Genomic DNA, 15,704 nt, shown 5'->3' with positions numbered 1-15,704 from the left:
TTTATTTCTATTTTGATTTGTATTAACCATGAGTCCATCACCAGCCACCAACACTGAATTAAGGTAAATGCTCAAATATCTAAAACGGTATGCTAATTTAAAAATAAAAAGTTACATATTTAATCGTTAAAAATGATGAATCTGAATCAAATGGACGAAGATATGAATATACGATCAAAACAATAACAATTATAGTATAGATTTTATAATTTGTTTTTCGAAGTCACTAACTAATTTTTTTCTTTGTGTTATGAACCGGATGGTAGATGACTCATAACCAAGAGATTATGATTTGTAATCTTTCCATTTATCTATGACGGTGTAATCTCCTATACAAGATAGACTTTTCCATTACTTTTATAACGCATTATCAGCACGAAACTCTAAATCCCTAAGCTAATACTCAAATCGAAAAACCCTAAAACCCTAACCCTAGCCGGCGATCCGACGAACCCTAAACCCCGATCGCGTCTCTTGTTCTCGCATCTGTTCCAGCTCGCGTCCTCGATCAGCTTCAGCCCAAGGCGTTCCTGATCCTAGCTCAGACGTTCGCGACCCGAGAGCAGCTCCAGCACGCGACCTCTTCCTCGTTCGCGACAGCATCAGACAGCTCGCGTCCGACGATCAAGACGTTCCCGATCAAGCAACAAAGGACATCCTCGACTCGATAGAAGTGACTCGATCCATTTCAGCTCGCATCCCGTTCGTGTCCAGCTCGCGGCTCAACTCGTTTGGTGGTCCGATTCAACAATCATCTAAGGTTAAAAAGTAATTCAAAACCTAAGAACCCATAATCGAACATGAATTGATTGATAAAGAATGAAACCCTAAAACCCTAATCTTTATGAATCAAAACCATAGGGTAATAGATCAAAAATCTTAATTGAGTAAATCGAAGCTCTAAAAGTTCGATACCCCAAACCCTAAATCATGTTCCTACATGATTAAAACCCCAAATCGGTTTTTACAAGTTAAAATTCGATAAACCCTAACCTTATATCTATAAACCCTAAATAATATAAGTATCAGAATTAATTATACTATAATTATCAAATCACATATTAAAACCCTAATCGAATATTTTGAAATCAAAACTGTTTTCGGTTTTGATCATTGAGGTTTTAAATCTGATTGAATCTGATGCTATGTTGCTAGAATTGTTTGACCGCTAAATTGATAGTTTATTTTCTCATCCTGTTTGATTAATCGTTCATCTGATTTAAAATTGTTTAAACCGACCAGCTTGTTAAAACATTGATTGAATCCGATAGGTTGTTAGCTTGCTTTGCTTATATAATCTGATAGGTTGATAGATTGATTGAGGTTTACTTGTTTAAAATCCGAATGATCTGATTGCATGATTCTTGAGGTTTAAATCCGTGTGAGTTGGGATTGATAGTTTTTATAACCTGATTGAATGATTTGAGGTTATACGCATGATCTGATTATTATGACCTTTGCATGATCTGATTGTTTTAAATTGAGGTTCCATAATTCCACTCATGTACATATAGAATCAGTATGCTAGGTTTGCATTATAACCATATGGCCACATGAAAACATATAGAAATTGCTTGTTTGGTCGATACCCTTACTTGATAAATCTGTGTGACTTATTATGCATCATATATCACTTTGGTCGTGTGGCCTTATTGCATTATATCACATTTGGCCGTGTGGCTTGTTTGCTTATTAGAAATGTATTGACTTGATAGCATGTCTTGTTTATGGCCGTATTTTAAATATTTTATGAGATCTAAAATTGATTGATATATGATTTGAGATGTCGAAAATCAACTTAGATTTTACTGCCCTAAATCTCTCAGGAGATAATTATTCGAAATGGGCACTGGATACTGAGTTTATCCTAAAGTCAAAGGACTTGGTGAATGAATCACAAAAGACGATAATGCCAAATGAGAAAGATTGATACAGAGCAATATTAATTATTAGCCATCATCTTATTAAGAGTCTCAAATATCAGTATCTAACTATAAGGAATCTTCTAGACCTTTGGACAGAGTTAAAAAAATCGAGATATGATCACCAAAGAACGGTGTTATTACCAAAAGTCCTATTTGATTGGACGAATCCCAGAATCCAGTACTATAAGTCTGTGGATGAGTCTATTGCTAGATGGGCAAAATAATGGATTACTGATGAGAAACAGTGAATTGAGACCTCCTGGATTAACCCCATTACCTGATACCAATAAGGCCGCAGAAGAAAAAAAAGGTAACCACGTCCAGAATGATAGACCACATGGTCATAGCCGTGGAGGGTGGAAAGGACGTGGCCATGGCCACTATAACACATTTGGCCATGAGAATCACTATGGCATAGACCGTGGGTATCAACCCAATTTGAGCCATGGTCAAGGCAGTGGCCGTGGTATATCCTTTAAACCACAAAGCTCGACCAAATCAGTGTGCCATAGATGTGGAATGGGGAACCATTGGGCTAAGATTGAAGGACTCCCAAATATTTTTGTGACCTCTATCAAAGAGAGTCTGAAAGGGAAGAATCCTGAAACCCACTTGGTCTATAAAGATGGTGAAAATAATTTCGAACATGATCAAGATGATCTTATGGAATATGAGACTTATGATTGCCTAAAAGAATCAAGTTGATAATCTGATTTCGACATCAAACTTGTGTGATTGCTTTGCTTGTATGTTTTATTTGATTTTTATCTCCTTGAATTTATTTCTATTACATTGTCTGCTTAGATTAAATGAATGAATGATTTTTACGCCAATATAAGTACTAAAGCAGGTATCGCCAGTCTGAAAGAAGACTATGGCTAAGCTAATATATTATTGCCTAAGGGTATGCATCTAGAAATCAGTGATGCTTTATATTCACCCAGCTCAAAGAGCAAGAGCATCCTATTGAGTTTTAAAGATATAAGAAAGAATGGTTTCCATATTGAAACAATGGGCGAAGGCAACAGAGAGTTCTTTTAGATATATGTATAAAATAGCCCAAGGCCATAATAAGTCCTAAAGACTATACATGCATTCTCTACTGGCCTAGACTATGCATAGATCAGTGTGATAGAGACTAAAAGCCTGCGAAAATATACACTTTATGGCACGACCGGATTGGCCATCCTGGTCCAAACATGATGCGAAAATTGATATTCAAAAGGCACACATTAAAAGATAAGAAGAGTTATCCCAAAGAATCTCACGTGTGTAGCATGTACACAAGGGAAACTCATTAGGTCATCACCAGTAAAACGTCTACGAGCCTATTTTTCATAAATAAAGACTATATGTCTAGATAATACTGGTGAATACATGTCTCAAGCGTTTAAATGATTATGGTATGTCCATGGCGGTAAGTGTGGAAAATTCTGTGATACAAGTCCATACCAAGAACGACTTGACCAAAATCTTTTAAAACGCAAATAGCTGATTGATAGACCATAACTTATGAGGTCAAAACTCTCATTCACAGCTTGGGCCACACGAAATTTACATGCACCTAAGTTAATACGCATCAGGCCATTTAGTGAGCATAGATATCCCCTATCACAATTATTAACGGGTCAAGAGCCAGACATACCCCATCATAAGACATTTGGATGTGCTGTCTATGTACTAATTGCTCCACCACAGAGAACTAAGATGAGACCTCAAAAAGAGGATGGGGATATATGTTGGATATGATTCTCCCACAATAAATAAAGTACCTTGAGCCAACTATGAGTGATTATATTTGAGGCCAGATACACAGATTATTTTAAGACCAGGAGGAGAAAAATAATAAAGCTGGTAAAAGAATGGTAAAAGAAATAGAATGGAATCAACCATCAATGTCTTGGCAAGATCCTCGGACTAAAGAATGTGAAATAGACGTCCACATATTATACATTTACAAAGCTAGCTAATCAAATGCCAGACACATTTGCTGACCCGAAAAAGAATGACTAAGTCATATATAAACCAGCTTGTAAAGCACCAACGAATTTGATGTCCAAGAAGAGACACAATCAAGTTGCTAAAGAGTCTAGACAACGTATGAAACGTGGTAGACCAATAGGTTCCAAAAGATAAAAATCCCCGGAAACAAAAGAAAGGTGCAGAGAATGATAATCAAAATCCAAATCCGAGGTTACTAAGGAAACCATCCCAGACATGGAGATAAGGCCGGCCGGCTCTAAGGTACAGGTACCAAACAATGTAGCTTGGGACGCCAAGCTGCAAAGTATTAAAAGTCCTGATAATAATGAATCTCAATCGATTATATCATGTCTGGAACATAATGAAACCAGTAAAGAATGTCGACATAAGATGATTTATTTGCATACAAGGTAACACTTGAATTCATGAATATAAGCGAGGATCATGAACCCACGTCAATATAAGAGTGCGCACTCGTATAACAGATTGGATTGAATGGAAACGTGGGGTTAAATAGTTTAAAGAAGAAAGGCGTATTTGGCCATATGATTAAGACGCCATATGATGTTAAAACCAGTGGATATAAATGGGTCTTGTGAGTAATAGAAATCGAGAGATATAAAGCTGATGTTGAACAAGGATTCTCACAAAGACCAGTAATAGATTATGAGGAGACATACTCCCATGTGGTGGATGCAACTACTTTTAGATTTCTTATAAGTTTGACTATATAAGAGAGAAAATTAGACTTGCAGCAAGTTGATGTAGTGACTGCATATTTATATGGTCCACTGGATAATGAAAGTACTAGAGGGTATTGAGCTGAAAGTACAGCAAGTTCTCGAGAACAATATTGATAATCATCAAAGTATATGATCTGAATATCCTAGGAACCTCTGGATACAATTTCCCAAACAGTTGAATATCTCAAGAAAAAGTTTGAGATGAAAGATCTTGGAAAACAAAGTTTTGTTTGGGATTACAGCTTAGGTACATTAACAATGAAATCCTTGTGCATCAAATAGTATATACAGAAAAGGGTACTCGAGAGATTTAATATGGACCAGTCTCACTCATTATCTAGTACATGGGCGTGAGATCACTTGTTTTGGATACTGATCCATTCAGTCCAAATGTGGACGATAAAGAAGGCCATTTAGTCCTGAGATGGACAATGCAGAAGTCTTGTTTTAGACACTGATCTGATTGGTCCATAAGAAGGACGATGAAGAAGCCTTTGATTTTGGTTTATTTTATACTAACCAGCCCAAAGAGGGGTTATTTGGTTTTGTTGATTTGTTTTCAGACAGGTTATGTTTTACACATGGTGGTACACGCATATCACATCAACATCATCCAAGATTTCGTGTGTGTGTATTTGAGGTCGATGACTCAATATGTTCGATCAGATTGTGGCATGGCCGATGGTAAAGAAGAACCAATTATCATGTTCGAGGACGAAGCATATTTTGTCCAAGATCTTCATCACCCACGGATTGCAGAAAATTGGAGAGGTCCAAGGGACCTTTAGTAATGTCCAAATCAGGGGAGAGTAATTTGTGTTGTACTCTTTTTCCTTCACCATGGTTTTGTCCCAATTGGGTTTTCCTGGTAAGGTTTTAATGATGCAACATTAAAGCACATTACAAACTCTAAATGGTTGTGGCATCCAAAGGGGAGTATTATGAACCAGATTGTGGATGGCTCATAACTAAGAGATTATGATTTGTAATCTTTTCATTTATCTATGACGGTGTAATCTCCTATATAAGGAACTTCTATGTTATGAATGATAGATTTTTCCATTACTTTTATAACACTTTGCTAATTTTTCCCTAATTAATTACTCAAGTTATTTTTACATTTGGTAACTAAAGAATTGCCAGTACTGACCAAGAAATAATTGAAGGGCCAGATGGTTCCGTCCAATACACATTCTAGGCCGTGTGCTCGCATTCATATGTTTATTAACCTTAGCGATAGATAGCTTTTTCATCAGAAATTGGTTACAATTATAAACCACCAATTCTTTTCCTAAGGAGAGATCAAAAAAATAAACTGAGAAACAAGCAATGAAAAATGGAAAGTACAACCAAAATATTATTCAAGAAGTATCGAGGAATGCAGTTTTTTCCCTTGGAACCAAACAATCTAGTCCATGACAATGGAAGAGATGGGTTCTAAGTTGCCTGCAAATACATATAGAATCCAAACGGCGAGACTGAAGGTTTACGGCTTGAACTATTTAGGTCCTTTTCGGGAGTCGATATCTTGCGTCACGTAAATACTAAAGTATAATAGTCTGATCTTAGTTTATATTTTGATAATAGCCAGAGACGGACTTGTGCATAGTATCGTGAAACATTTGAATGGGGTCCCCACTTGGCGGGGCCCCCTATTCCAATGTTTTTTTCTATATGTACATATATGTTTGTTATGTATATGTCTAATATTTAAGTGTAAAATAAATTAAGTTGACAAAGGAAATAAAATAAGAAAGTCGGTTCATATAACATTATAATATTAGGAGAGTTATAGACTCTTAGAGCATGATTAACCCGGGGTTCTTAGGATGAGATTCTTAGCGGAAGTTAAGAAACTGTTTCTTAACTTTTAACTAAAAAAGCTAAGAACCGGTTCTTAAATAAGGACTTTAAAAACCGGTTCTTAGCCTTTTTAGTTAAAAAGTTAAGAAACAGTTTCTTAACTTCCGCTAAGAATCTTACTCTAAGAACCCTGAGTTAATCATGGTCTTAGATAGTTATGATTTAAATGATAACAAAACTTTTATATATAAAAAATATTTAATAATGAGAGCTGGAATCAGTTATGCCGTTGAGTTTGGTTGTGACTTGTGACACAGTCTTCTCAGCTTCTTTTCGTTAGACACAATTAATTGTTTATTCACAAAAAAAAAATTTGTTGATTTTCAGTTATAATCCAAACTGTAATTAAAAAAAACAATTTTTTTTTTGTTTATTCATCTGAATCTCACAGATGCAATTGTTTTTTTTTTATTGCAAGTTTTTAATAGTCATTTTTATTATGTAAAAGTTAAGATGCATAATAAACATTTTTTTTGTAATAGGGCAGGACCGGCTCTGATAATAGCATCTGTGGCCAGCGAATAAAGGTGGTGGAGCGTTTAACGTCACGAATGATAGTGACTATTTCCAACTCTGAAAAATCTGAAGGACGTAGTATTTTTTTCTATGAGATTACTAACGAGTGGATTCTTTCGAATCAATTTCGACACTTTATCAAACTTATCTAAATCTAAATTTGTATCTTATCTTTCTTTTGCTTTGTTTTTTAATTTTCCTATAAATATTATGTTACTTTTTTCCATGTAATCGTTTTAAGTTTTTTTTTTTTTTTTTTGACGTCGAACGGTCATTCTATTAGTCAAGCTTGAGGTAGTCTGGGTAAGCAGACCGGAATAGAACAACCAATAAAAAGTAACTCTCTCCGAAATGTCCTAGCAGTCTTAGCTAAAAAGTCCGAAAACTGATTGCGCACTCATGGAACATGTATGATTTTGAAGTCCGGAAAGCAGATCTGCAACGTCTCTATCTTCTCCAATTCTGTCGCAAATCTTGGCCATTTTTGGGGTTCATTTATCATAGCAATCAGCTCCTTACAGTCTGTTCCAGAGCTCTGACATGGCGAGTGTTGAAGCATATTCTCCATCGCCCAGCGCAATGCTTCTATCTCAGAATGCAATGCTGATTCACATCGAGTGAAGTTCTGTGTACCCATAAGTTGTATGTTCTCCCCGCTATCCATCCAAACCCATCCGCATCCACTGAAGCTATCGAAAGCTGTCCATGATCCATCCAGGAGGCAAATATTACTCAAGCTTAAGACTTGGTTTTCCTCATTGTTGATGTCTTGCACTACCGGTGGTATCAACTCGTTTGCACTAAACCAGGCTTGGCATTCGCTTTCTGCATATCGGACTAACTCCAAAGGATCTCTGTCTATTCCCCTGAAGAACTTATCATTGCGAGCCTTCCATATATACCATATTATCCAGGGATAAGGATCCATGTCTTGGTCTAATGCTATGATATTCTTTTTCTTCCAGAATAGATAGTCCATGTTTGTATAGACACTTGACGCTGGAAATATGCATGGGCTTGTAGGAGTTGTCGATAAAGACCATGCTTGCAGAGCAGGAGGGCATTCAAATATAGCATGAGTTACAGATTCTTCTGCCTCCCCACACCTCGGGCAGTAGTTATCACACCGCATATTTTTTCTTACTAAATTTCTCGTTATTGCCACCTGACCCGTTATCACTTGCCATATTAAATGACATATCTTCCTAGGCGCTTTCAACTTCCAAGCAAAGGCTTGAAGTTTAGTGATACTTGGTTCCAGTATCAGCTTTTCCTCATCTAGCTTCAGCAGATTTTGAGCAACTCAATATCCAGACTTAACTGTGTATTGTCCATTCCTCGTGTATTCCCAGCAGAAAGAATCTTGACGATGAGTAGAGCTTATGGCCATACTGCGAATAAGTGGTATATCACCAGGATGGACATAGTTCTCTAACGTCCCTTCCTCCCATTCCTTCGAGTCCTGGTTAATGAGATCACTAACTCTCATGTTCGGGTTCATCACAGGCGCTACAGGTATAGCTGGTCTAGCAGGTCTTGTTGGGATCCATGGATCCTCCCACACCCTAACTTCATAGCCAGAATGAATCTTCTGTTTGATCCCCAGGAATAGTAGTTTCCGTGAGGCGGAGATGCTTGTCCACACATATGATGGACTGCTTGAAGAGACTGCTCGCAATGGCGAGGTCATCCTATAATATCTACCCTTCAACACTCTGGCAACGAGTGAATCAGGGTACTGTATCAATCTCCATAATTTTTTTGCCAGTAATGCTAAATTGAACTCGTGAATCAATCTGAACCCAATTCCTCCTTCCTCTTTTGGTAAACACACATTTTCCCATTTCGCCCAGTGTATGCCTCTTTTTGGGGGATTCGAACTCCACCAAAATTGTGCAATGGCACTAGCGAGGTTCTCACAAATCTCTAATGGAAGCAAAAATGTCGACATGACGTATGTCAGGAGAGCGAGTAGAATGGACTTGATCATTACCTCCTTCCCCCCTTTTGAGAGCCATCTACCAGTCCACCCGTTTACTCTGCGCATCAAATTGTCCTTGTGAAATGCAAAAAGTTTACATTTGGATCCACTGATATCCTCTGGAATGAATGAAAATATGTTGTGCTTTAAAAAACATCCGAGACCAGCGGAGACTAGTTGTTAAAGTTAGTTTCACATGATAAAATTTTATATAATTTGAAATTACTGATCGTAAATCTTTAAGATTTTAAACAATTCAAAAACACATTTAAGTAAATAATTTGAAACATAGCAACATACTGAATACTGAATAGAGCAGCTAAAAAATCATATTAGGAGAAAGCCCTGTTCGGAACTACGCTAGGCGCTAGTCGGGCGGTAACAGCGGGCCTAGCGAGTTACCGAAAAATTGGAGATTACGCGGGGATTAATCGGGGCCTAGGTTTAGGGTTTTTATATCGTTTATATACTATATGTTGATAGCTTTGGTACTAAATATCATTATATAACTTGGTCCAGCGGTTAGAAGATATTAATCACATGATCATGACCCGGATTCGATATGTGATGTTTGCTATTTTGCATTTTATTTTATTTTATCAGTTAAATATGAAATTACTACTCTAGCCTCATCCTTTTCCTCACAAATATGTCGCTTCTCTACAACCTAATCGCCGCACTTTGCCATAACACATGATTGTCTTCGTTTTTTTTAGTTTTTTTCTGACTGCTTATAACAAGAATCATCCACGTTGCTATGATAATTATCTAGACCAAAACTTTGCAGAACTATCAAATCGAACAAACGCGGTTGGAGATTTTAGGCGCCAATTTCAATAGTTCCACGGCTAACTCGGCAAAGAATCGGTCCGCCGCCTAGCCACTCCGATCAGCCCTTAGTCGCCACGGTCCCCTTCCGATCAGCGATTATCTGGCCGTAAACTCGGCAACTCGGGCGAGTTTTTGAACAGAGGGAGAAAGTTATGAGCCACGTGCGAATAAGACACCAGTACAATGGACATGATTCACCATCCCATGCAAAAAAAAAAAAAGACGACAAATAAAAAGGCAAAGTTAAAAACAACCACTCACATGTGAATTCGAAAGAGATATGCAAACAGATGGCTGATATATTATGGAAATAACTGAAGTATATAATACAATAGAATACAATATGGAAAGAGCAAAAAATATATTATGCAGAAATTGGTTTTTCACTACCAAATATTTTACAATTTTCAAAACATAATTAACAATAACGAAGACTGAGAACTGAAAATGTTTCCCTATAAATTTTCTAAAATTTCCATTTATGTTTATAATTGTTTTAAAAGGAGATAAAACATAGGTGTTATTTTGTAGGATAAGGATTACAAGGCCGAGGGCGAGTTGTTTGCAAAGAAATGTAAAGTAGGAGACAAAATTCAAAAGTGGCTACAAAATGAATTTGAGTATTTATGTCGGTATCTTCGAGAACCATTGATTCCCCTAGAGCAGCTCCATCCATTAGTATTTAAAGTGTAGCTTCTTATCACCAAAATAATAATATTATAGTTTTATGTAATTATATAATTAAATTTTAATTATTTTTAAAAAATTGAGTTAGTGATGAAAAAACACATGGCGTTACAGGTGAATAAGAGTATGATTATTTCTAAAATTTTTAGAGGGTTTCTTAATTTTTTTTTTTTTTGATTAAAAAAAATTAAAATATCATCAATCGCGGATCGTCACGTATCATTGAGGGTCTTCGTACGGTGCAGAAAATCCACTTTAACTCGATCCTTGTCTTACGTCTTTTGTGATCGGTTTTTACCATTTTTATGGGCCCCTTGAACTTGATAATTGTGGTCTAAGAGTTCTTAAAATTGGTAAAAGAAGATACTTCGTGACTCTCTCTCTTATTTTCTTTTTCCTATTTTCTTTTTATCACACTTGGTAAAAGAAGACCACAGTTATCACATTCTTAAAGTTTAGATAACCTAAACAAACTCCCTCTGGAGTTGCTCTTATCTAGTCAGGTACTGTACCCCGAAAACAAGTGAGGCTTCGCCACGTGATGGTCAAACTGGATACTCATTCAAACCTTTTGACCAGTGGAACCAAAATACACATGCATGTCACTAAAAATATGTCAAATACCCCATACCTATTACCTACTACATGGTTAGATGCTCTTTGTTTACAAAAGAGTATGTTATTGTTAAGTCTTAATCACATTAATCGTTGTTATCACTCATTCATATTGAGTTAAATTAAGGGGTTATTGAAACATGAATTTATGTGGAATTTGATGATTTTAATAGTTGAGAAAAATTTACAAAGTTAACTAAATTTAACAAATTTTATCAAATATTTATACATAGATTTTCATTACTTGTGTATAGAATTCTATTGATTGTTATTAACTTTTAAAGTAAGAAATTAATGGTGGTAGGAGAAAGGGAAAGAGAATCATTTTAATTAGGACAATTTTCTTAAACAACTTTTTTTTTCAAATTTTTGTCACAAAAAAAACTTTTCAAGAAACAAAATGACTAAAAACACTACAAGAAAACACACCGAATTCCGACGGATCTTCCGACGGACACCAAGGTCGTCGGACATTTGCGACGGAATACTGACAAATTTCCGACCAAATCCAAAAAAATTAAGTCGTCGGAATTCCGTCGGCCATTTCCGACGGAATTCCGACGACATTAGGTTCGTCGGAATTTTCCGACGACTTTTCGACGACATTCCGATAAAAAATGTAACCGTTGTAGTCGTCGGAAGTTCGTCGGTATATTCCGACGAAATTCCGACGACATTCCGATTAATAGCAAAGTCGTCGGAATTCCATCGGTATATTCCGACGGAATTCCGACGAACCATGTGACCGTTGCCGACAATTCCGACGGAATTCCGACGGACTTCTTTACATCCGTCGGAATTCCGTCGGAAAGTCGTCGGAGGTCCGTAAGCAATTTCCTATAAATACAACCCCTCCTCATTCAACTCATTCACACTTCATTCTCTCTTCATTCTCTTTAGTCATAACAATTCCGTGAAAATCATGTCTTCAGAAGTTTATTATCGTTCGTGGATGGATAAACCTCATTTGGATCCGAACACCAATTTGCTTACGGAAGAATACGTTCAAGGGATTGGAGAATTCATGAGGCTTGTTCAACAGCAACCGGATGCAAAAAGTGGTATGTTAAGATGTCTCTGCTCTTCTTGCAATAATAATAAGGTTATAAAAGAATTTGATGTTTGGACTCATTTGTATATGAAAGGGTTTTCACGTAATTATAAAGTTTGGTACCTTCATGGGGAAACTGGTTATGAATATGGTAGTACTAGCGAACCTCAGCCTGTTAGTGAACCTCAGCCTGATATTAGGTTAGAAGAATCTAGAACGGATATAGATTATGGTGTAGGTACTGAGCAGATGGTACATGATCATTATAGAGGGGAAGAACCAAACCCCGAGTCTAGGAGATTTTTTGACATGTTGGATGCAGGAAAACAACCTTTGTATCAAAATTGTAGAGATGGTCATTCAGTCTTATCATCTGCAACTAGATTAATGGGTATTAAGACAGACTATAATTTGGCTGAAGAATGTATGGATGCGATTACTGATTTTGTCAAAGGTATTCTACCTGAGGATAACCTTGCACCGGGTTCATACTACGAGGTTCAGAAACTTGTTGCAGGTCTTCAACTACCGTATGAAGTGATAGATGTATGTATTGACAACTGCATGATCTACTGGAGAGCGGATGAGACACGGAATGTATGCAAATTTTGTGGGAAACCTCGTTATCAGGAGACGAGGGGAAGAGTTCCGATCCCATTCAAAAGAATGTGGTATTTGCCTTTGACGGAAAGATTGAAGAGGTTGTATCAGTGTGAGCGCACAGCAAAAGCAATGAGATGGCATGCAGAGCATTCCACAAATGGTGAGATTAGACATCCTTCAGATGCAAAGGCTTGGAAACATTTCCAGTCAACATATCCAGAATTTGCGGAAGAGAGAAGAAATGTTTATCTTGGATTATCTACTGATGGTTTCAGCCCATTTGGAAAGCATGGAAGGCAGTATTCTCTATGGCCAGTTATTGTGACACCGTACAACTTACGGCCGAGCTTGTGCATGCGACGAGAGTTTTTGTTTCTCTCAATTCTAGTCCCCGGGCCAGATCATCCTAAAAGATCACTAGATGTGTTTCTTCAACCACTAATATATGAGTTGCAACAACTATGGGCGCATGGTTTTGAGACATACGATGTTTCGCGCAAAGAAAACTTTCAGATGCGGGCAGTACTTATGTGGACAATAAGTGACTTTCCAGCATATGGTATGTTATCTGGATGGACAACACATGGGAAGCTATCATGTCCATATTGTCAAGATGACACAGATGCTTTCCAACTAAAGAACGGAAGGAAAACGTGTTGGTTTGACTGTCACAGACGATTTCTACCACCTGATCATCCATACCGCAGGAGTAAGACTTCGTTTACGAAGAACAAGCAGGTGTTTGATGGTCCACCTGAGGAAGTTAGTGGGAAAGATTTGTTGAAGCAGTTTAGGTATTTTGATGCAGAAAGGACGCCAGATGTAGGTGGACATGAAAACATTCGAGTCAATGCGGTTGGAGAGCTACATAACTGGCACAAAAAGAGTATTTTCTGGGATCTACCATATTGGGAGAGTCATCTATTGCGGCATAATTTAGATGTCATGCATATTGAGAAGAACTTCTTCGATAATCTGATGAACACAGTCCTTAACATCCAAGGTAAAACGAAGGATAATTTGAAGTCAAGGTTGGATTTAGTCGATATTTGTGATCGTTCTGAACTTCACGTTGATGAGAACGGTACGGCCCCTTTTCCCATTTATCGGCTAGATGGTGCTAGAAAAGAAGAGTTCTTTGATTGGATTACAGAGAAAGTGAAATTTCCTGACGGATATGCATCAAATTTGGGGAACTGCGTTGATAGAAGCGAAGGAAAGTTTACTGGCTTGAAGAGTCATGATTGTCATGTAATTATGCAGCGCCTCCTTCCGTTTGCCTTTTCAGCATTATTGCCACGTAATGTTCATGAAGCAATTGCAGGGATTAGCGTTTTTTTCCGTGACTTATGCAGCAGAGTATTGACTGAAGAGGGAATTAATAATTTGAAGACAATTGGAACTTGGTGGTCCTGTAATGGAACATCTTGCTATTCATCTCGCAAGAGAATTGGAACTTGGTGGTCCTGTGCAGTACAGATGGATGTATATTTTTGAGCGTTATATGCATCATCTGAAGAAGATGGTCAAAAATCAAAGCAGGGTGGAAGGATCTATAGTGGCACAGGTGATCAATGAAGAAACTGCAATCTTTGCTGAAAATTATTTTCCACCAGAAGTGCAAACAAAACACCGAAGACCTGCTCGGCATGATGATAGAGGGGAGAGAGCAACATATCATGTTACTGTCCCAAGCATGTTCAAGGAAATAGGACGACTTAGTGGAAAATTCACGAAGCGGAGACTTACGAACACTGAGAACGCTCATTTGCAAACATATTTGCTCACCAACTGTGAAGATGTTCTACAATATGAGAGGTAAAAATATTTATTCATTTATTGTTAGATTAATATTCAATAAATTTATTTCATATTGATAATATTTTTGTATATAGTGTATATATGGCGGAGTTGCGTATGACTCACAGGCATGCAACAGAAGATGAGCTTCGACAACTTAGAGATAACGGATTTGCTGCGTGGCTTCGTAGTTATGTGAGTCATATATCCTATTACCCTATGCAAATGATTAGTTTAAATTTAATATATATAAACTAATTAATTTTGCAATCATATATGTTTTTTTTTATAGGTGAATGATGGTTTGGCCAGAGGTCTTGTGTTCGATGATTGGGTACGCGAATTTGTGCAGGGACCAAACTATGTGGTCAAATCATATCCTAAATTTTGTACGCGAGGATATGCATTCACAAGGAAAGGTCATTCTAAGACAACATATGATGCTGGTGTTTCATCTTCTTCTGGTGACGATGTCTACTACGGCAACATAAAAGAAATATTGGAAATCCAATTTCCTGGAATGGTTGGATTGCGTTGTGTAGTATTCTATTGTGATTGGTATGACACCACCCCAGATAGAGGAGTGAAGATTGATGCGTTTGGTGTTACATCAGTTCATTCGCGGCGGAAACTTCAATATTATGATCCCTTCATTCTTGGTTCGCAAGCTGATCAGGTATGTCAATATATTCATAATTTTTTACCAATATAATTAATTAATGTTATATATTGAACTAATACTTTGTATAATTGATATGTATAGGTGTGCTACATCAGTTACCCTCGGGTGACGTACAGAGACGATCCATGGGTTACTGTAACGCAAATCAACCCAAGAGGACGAGTGGATGGAACTTCTGATGATGATGAACCATTGCAACCAGAGTCTACCAGCAACGCCCAGGCAGTTGAAGATTTGGAAAATGTTCAACTCGTTGAGAATTTGACTGTGTTTGGACATGATGCTGTCGTACATTCAGAGCCGGAAGCCGAGGTTGGGGAGTTTGATGAAGATTCAGAAGATTCTGATTAGTTTTTTTTTTTTTTTTTTTTTTTAATGGTCCGTCGGAAATCCCTCGCAATATACCGACGACATAGCGACGACA

At 37.3% G+C, this 15,704-nt stretch overlaps 1 protein-coding gene across 1 annotated transcript; it reads right to left on the bottom strand.

Moving 5' to 3' along the window:
* Positions 1–8,333: 8,333 nt before the first annotated feature.
* On the bottom strand, positions 8,334–8,981 carry LOC125579752 (uncharacterized mitochondrial protein AtMg00310-like). Its single transcript, XM_048743595.1, has one exon. The coding sequence runs from the start codon at positions 8,979–8,981 to the stop codon at positions 8,334–8,336; it is 648 nt and encodes a 215-aa protein (XP_048599552.1).
* Positions 8,982–15,704: the final 6,723 nt, after the last annotated feature.

Source organism: Brassica napus, chromosome C1 (genome assembly GCF_020379485.1).
Source record: "Brassica napus cultivar Da-Ae chromosome C1, Da-Ae, whole genome shotgun sequence".
NCBI classification, from domain to species: Eukaryota; Viridiplantae; Streptophyta; class Magnoliopsida; order Brassicales; family Brassicaceae; genus Brassica; species Brassica napus.
Note: the sequence above shows the minus strand (reverse complement) of the source record. Positions and strands in the feature narration are given on the sequence as shown.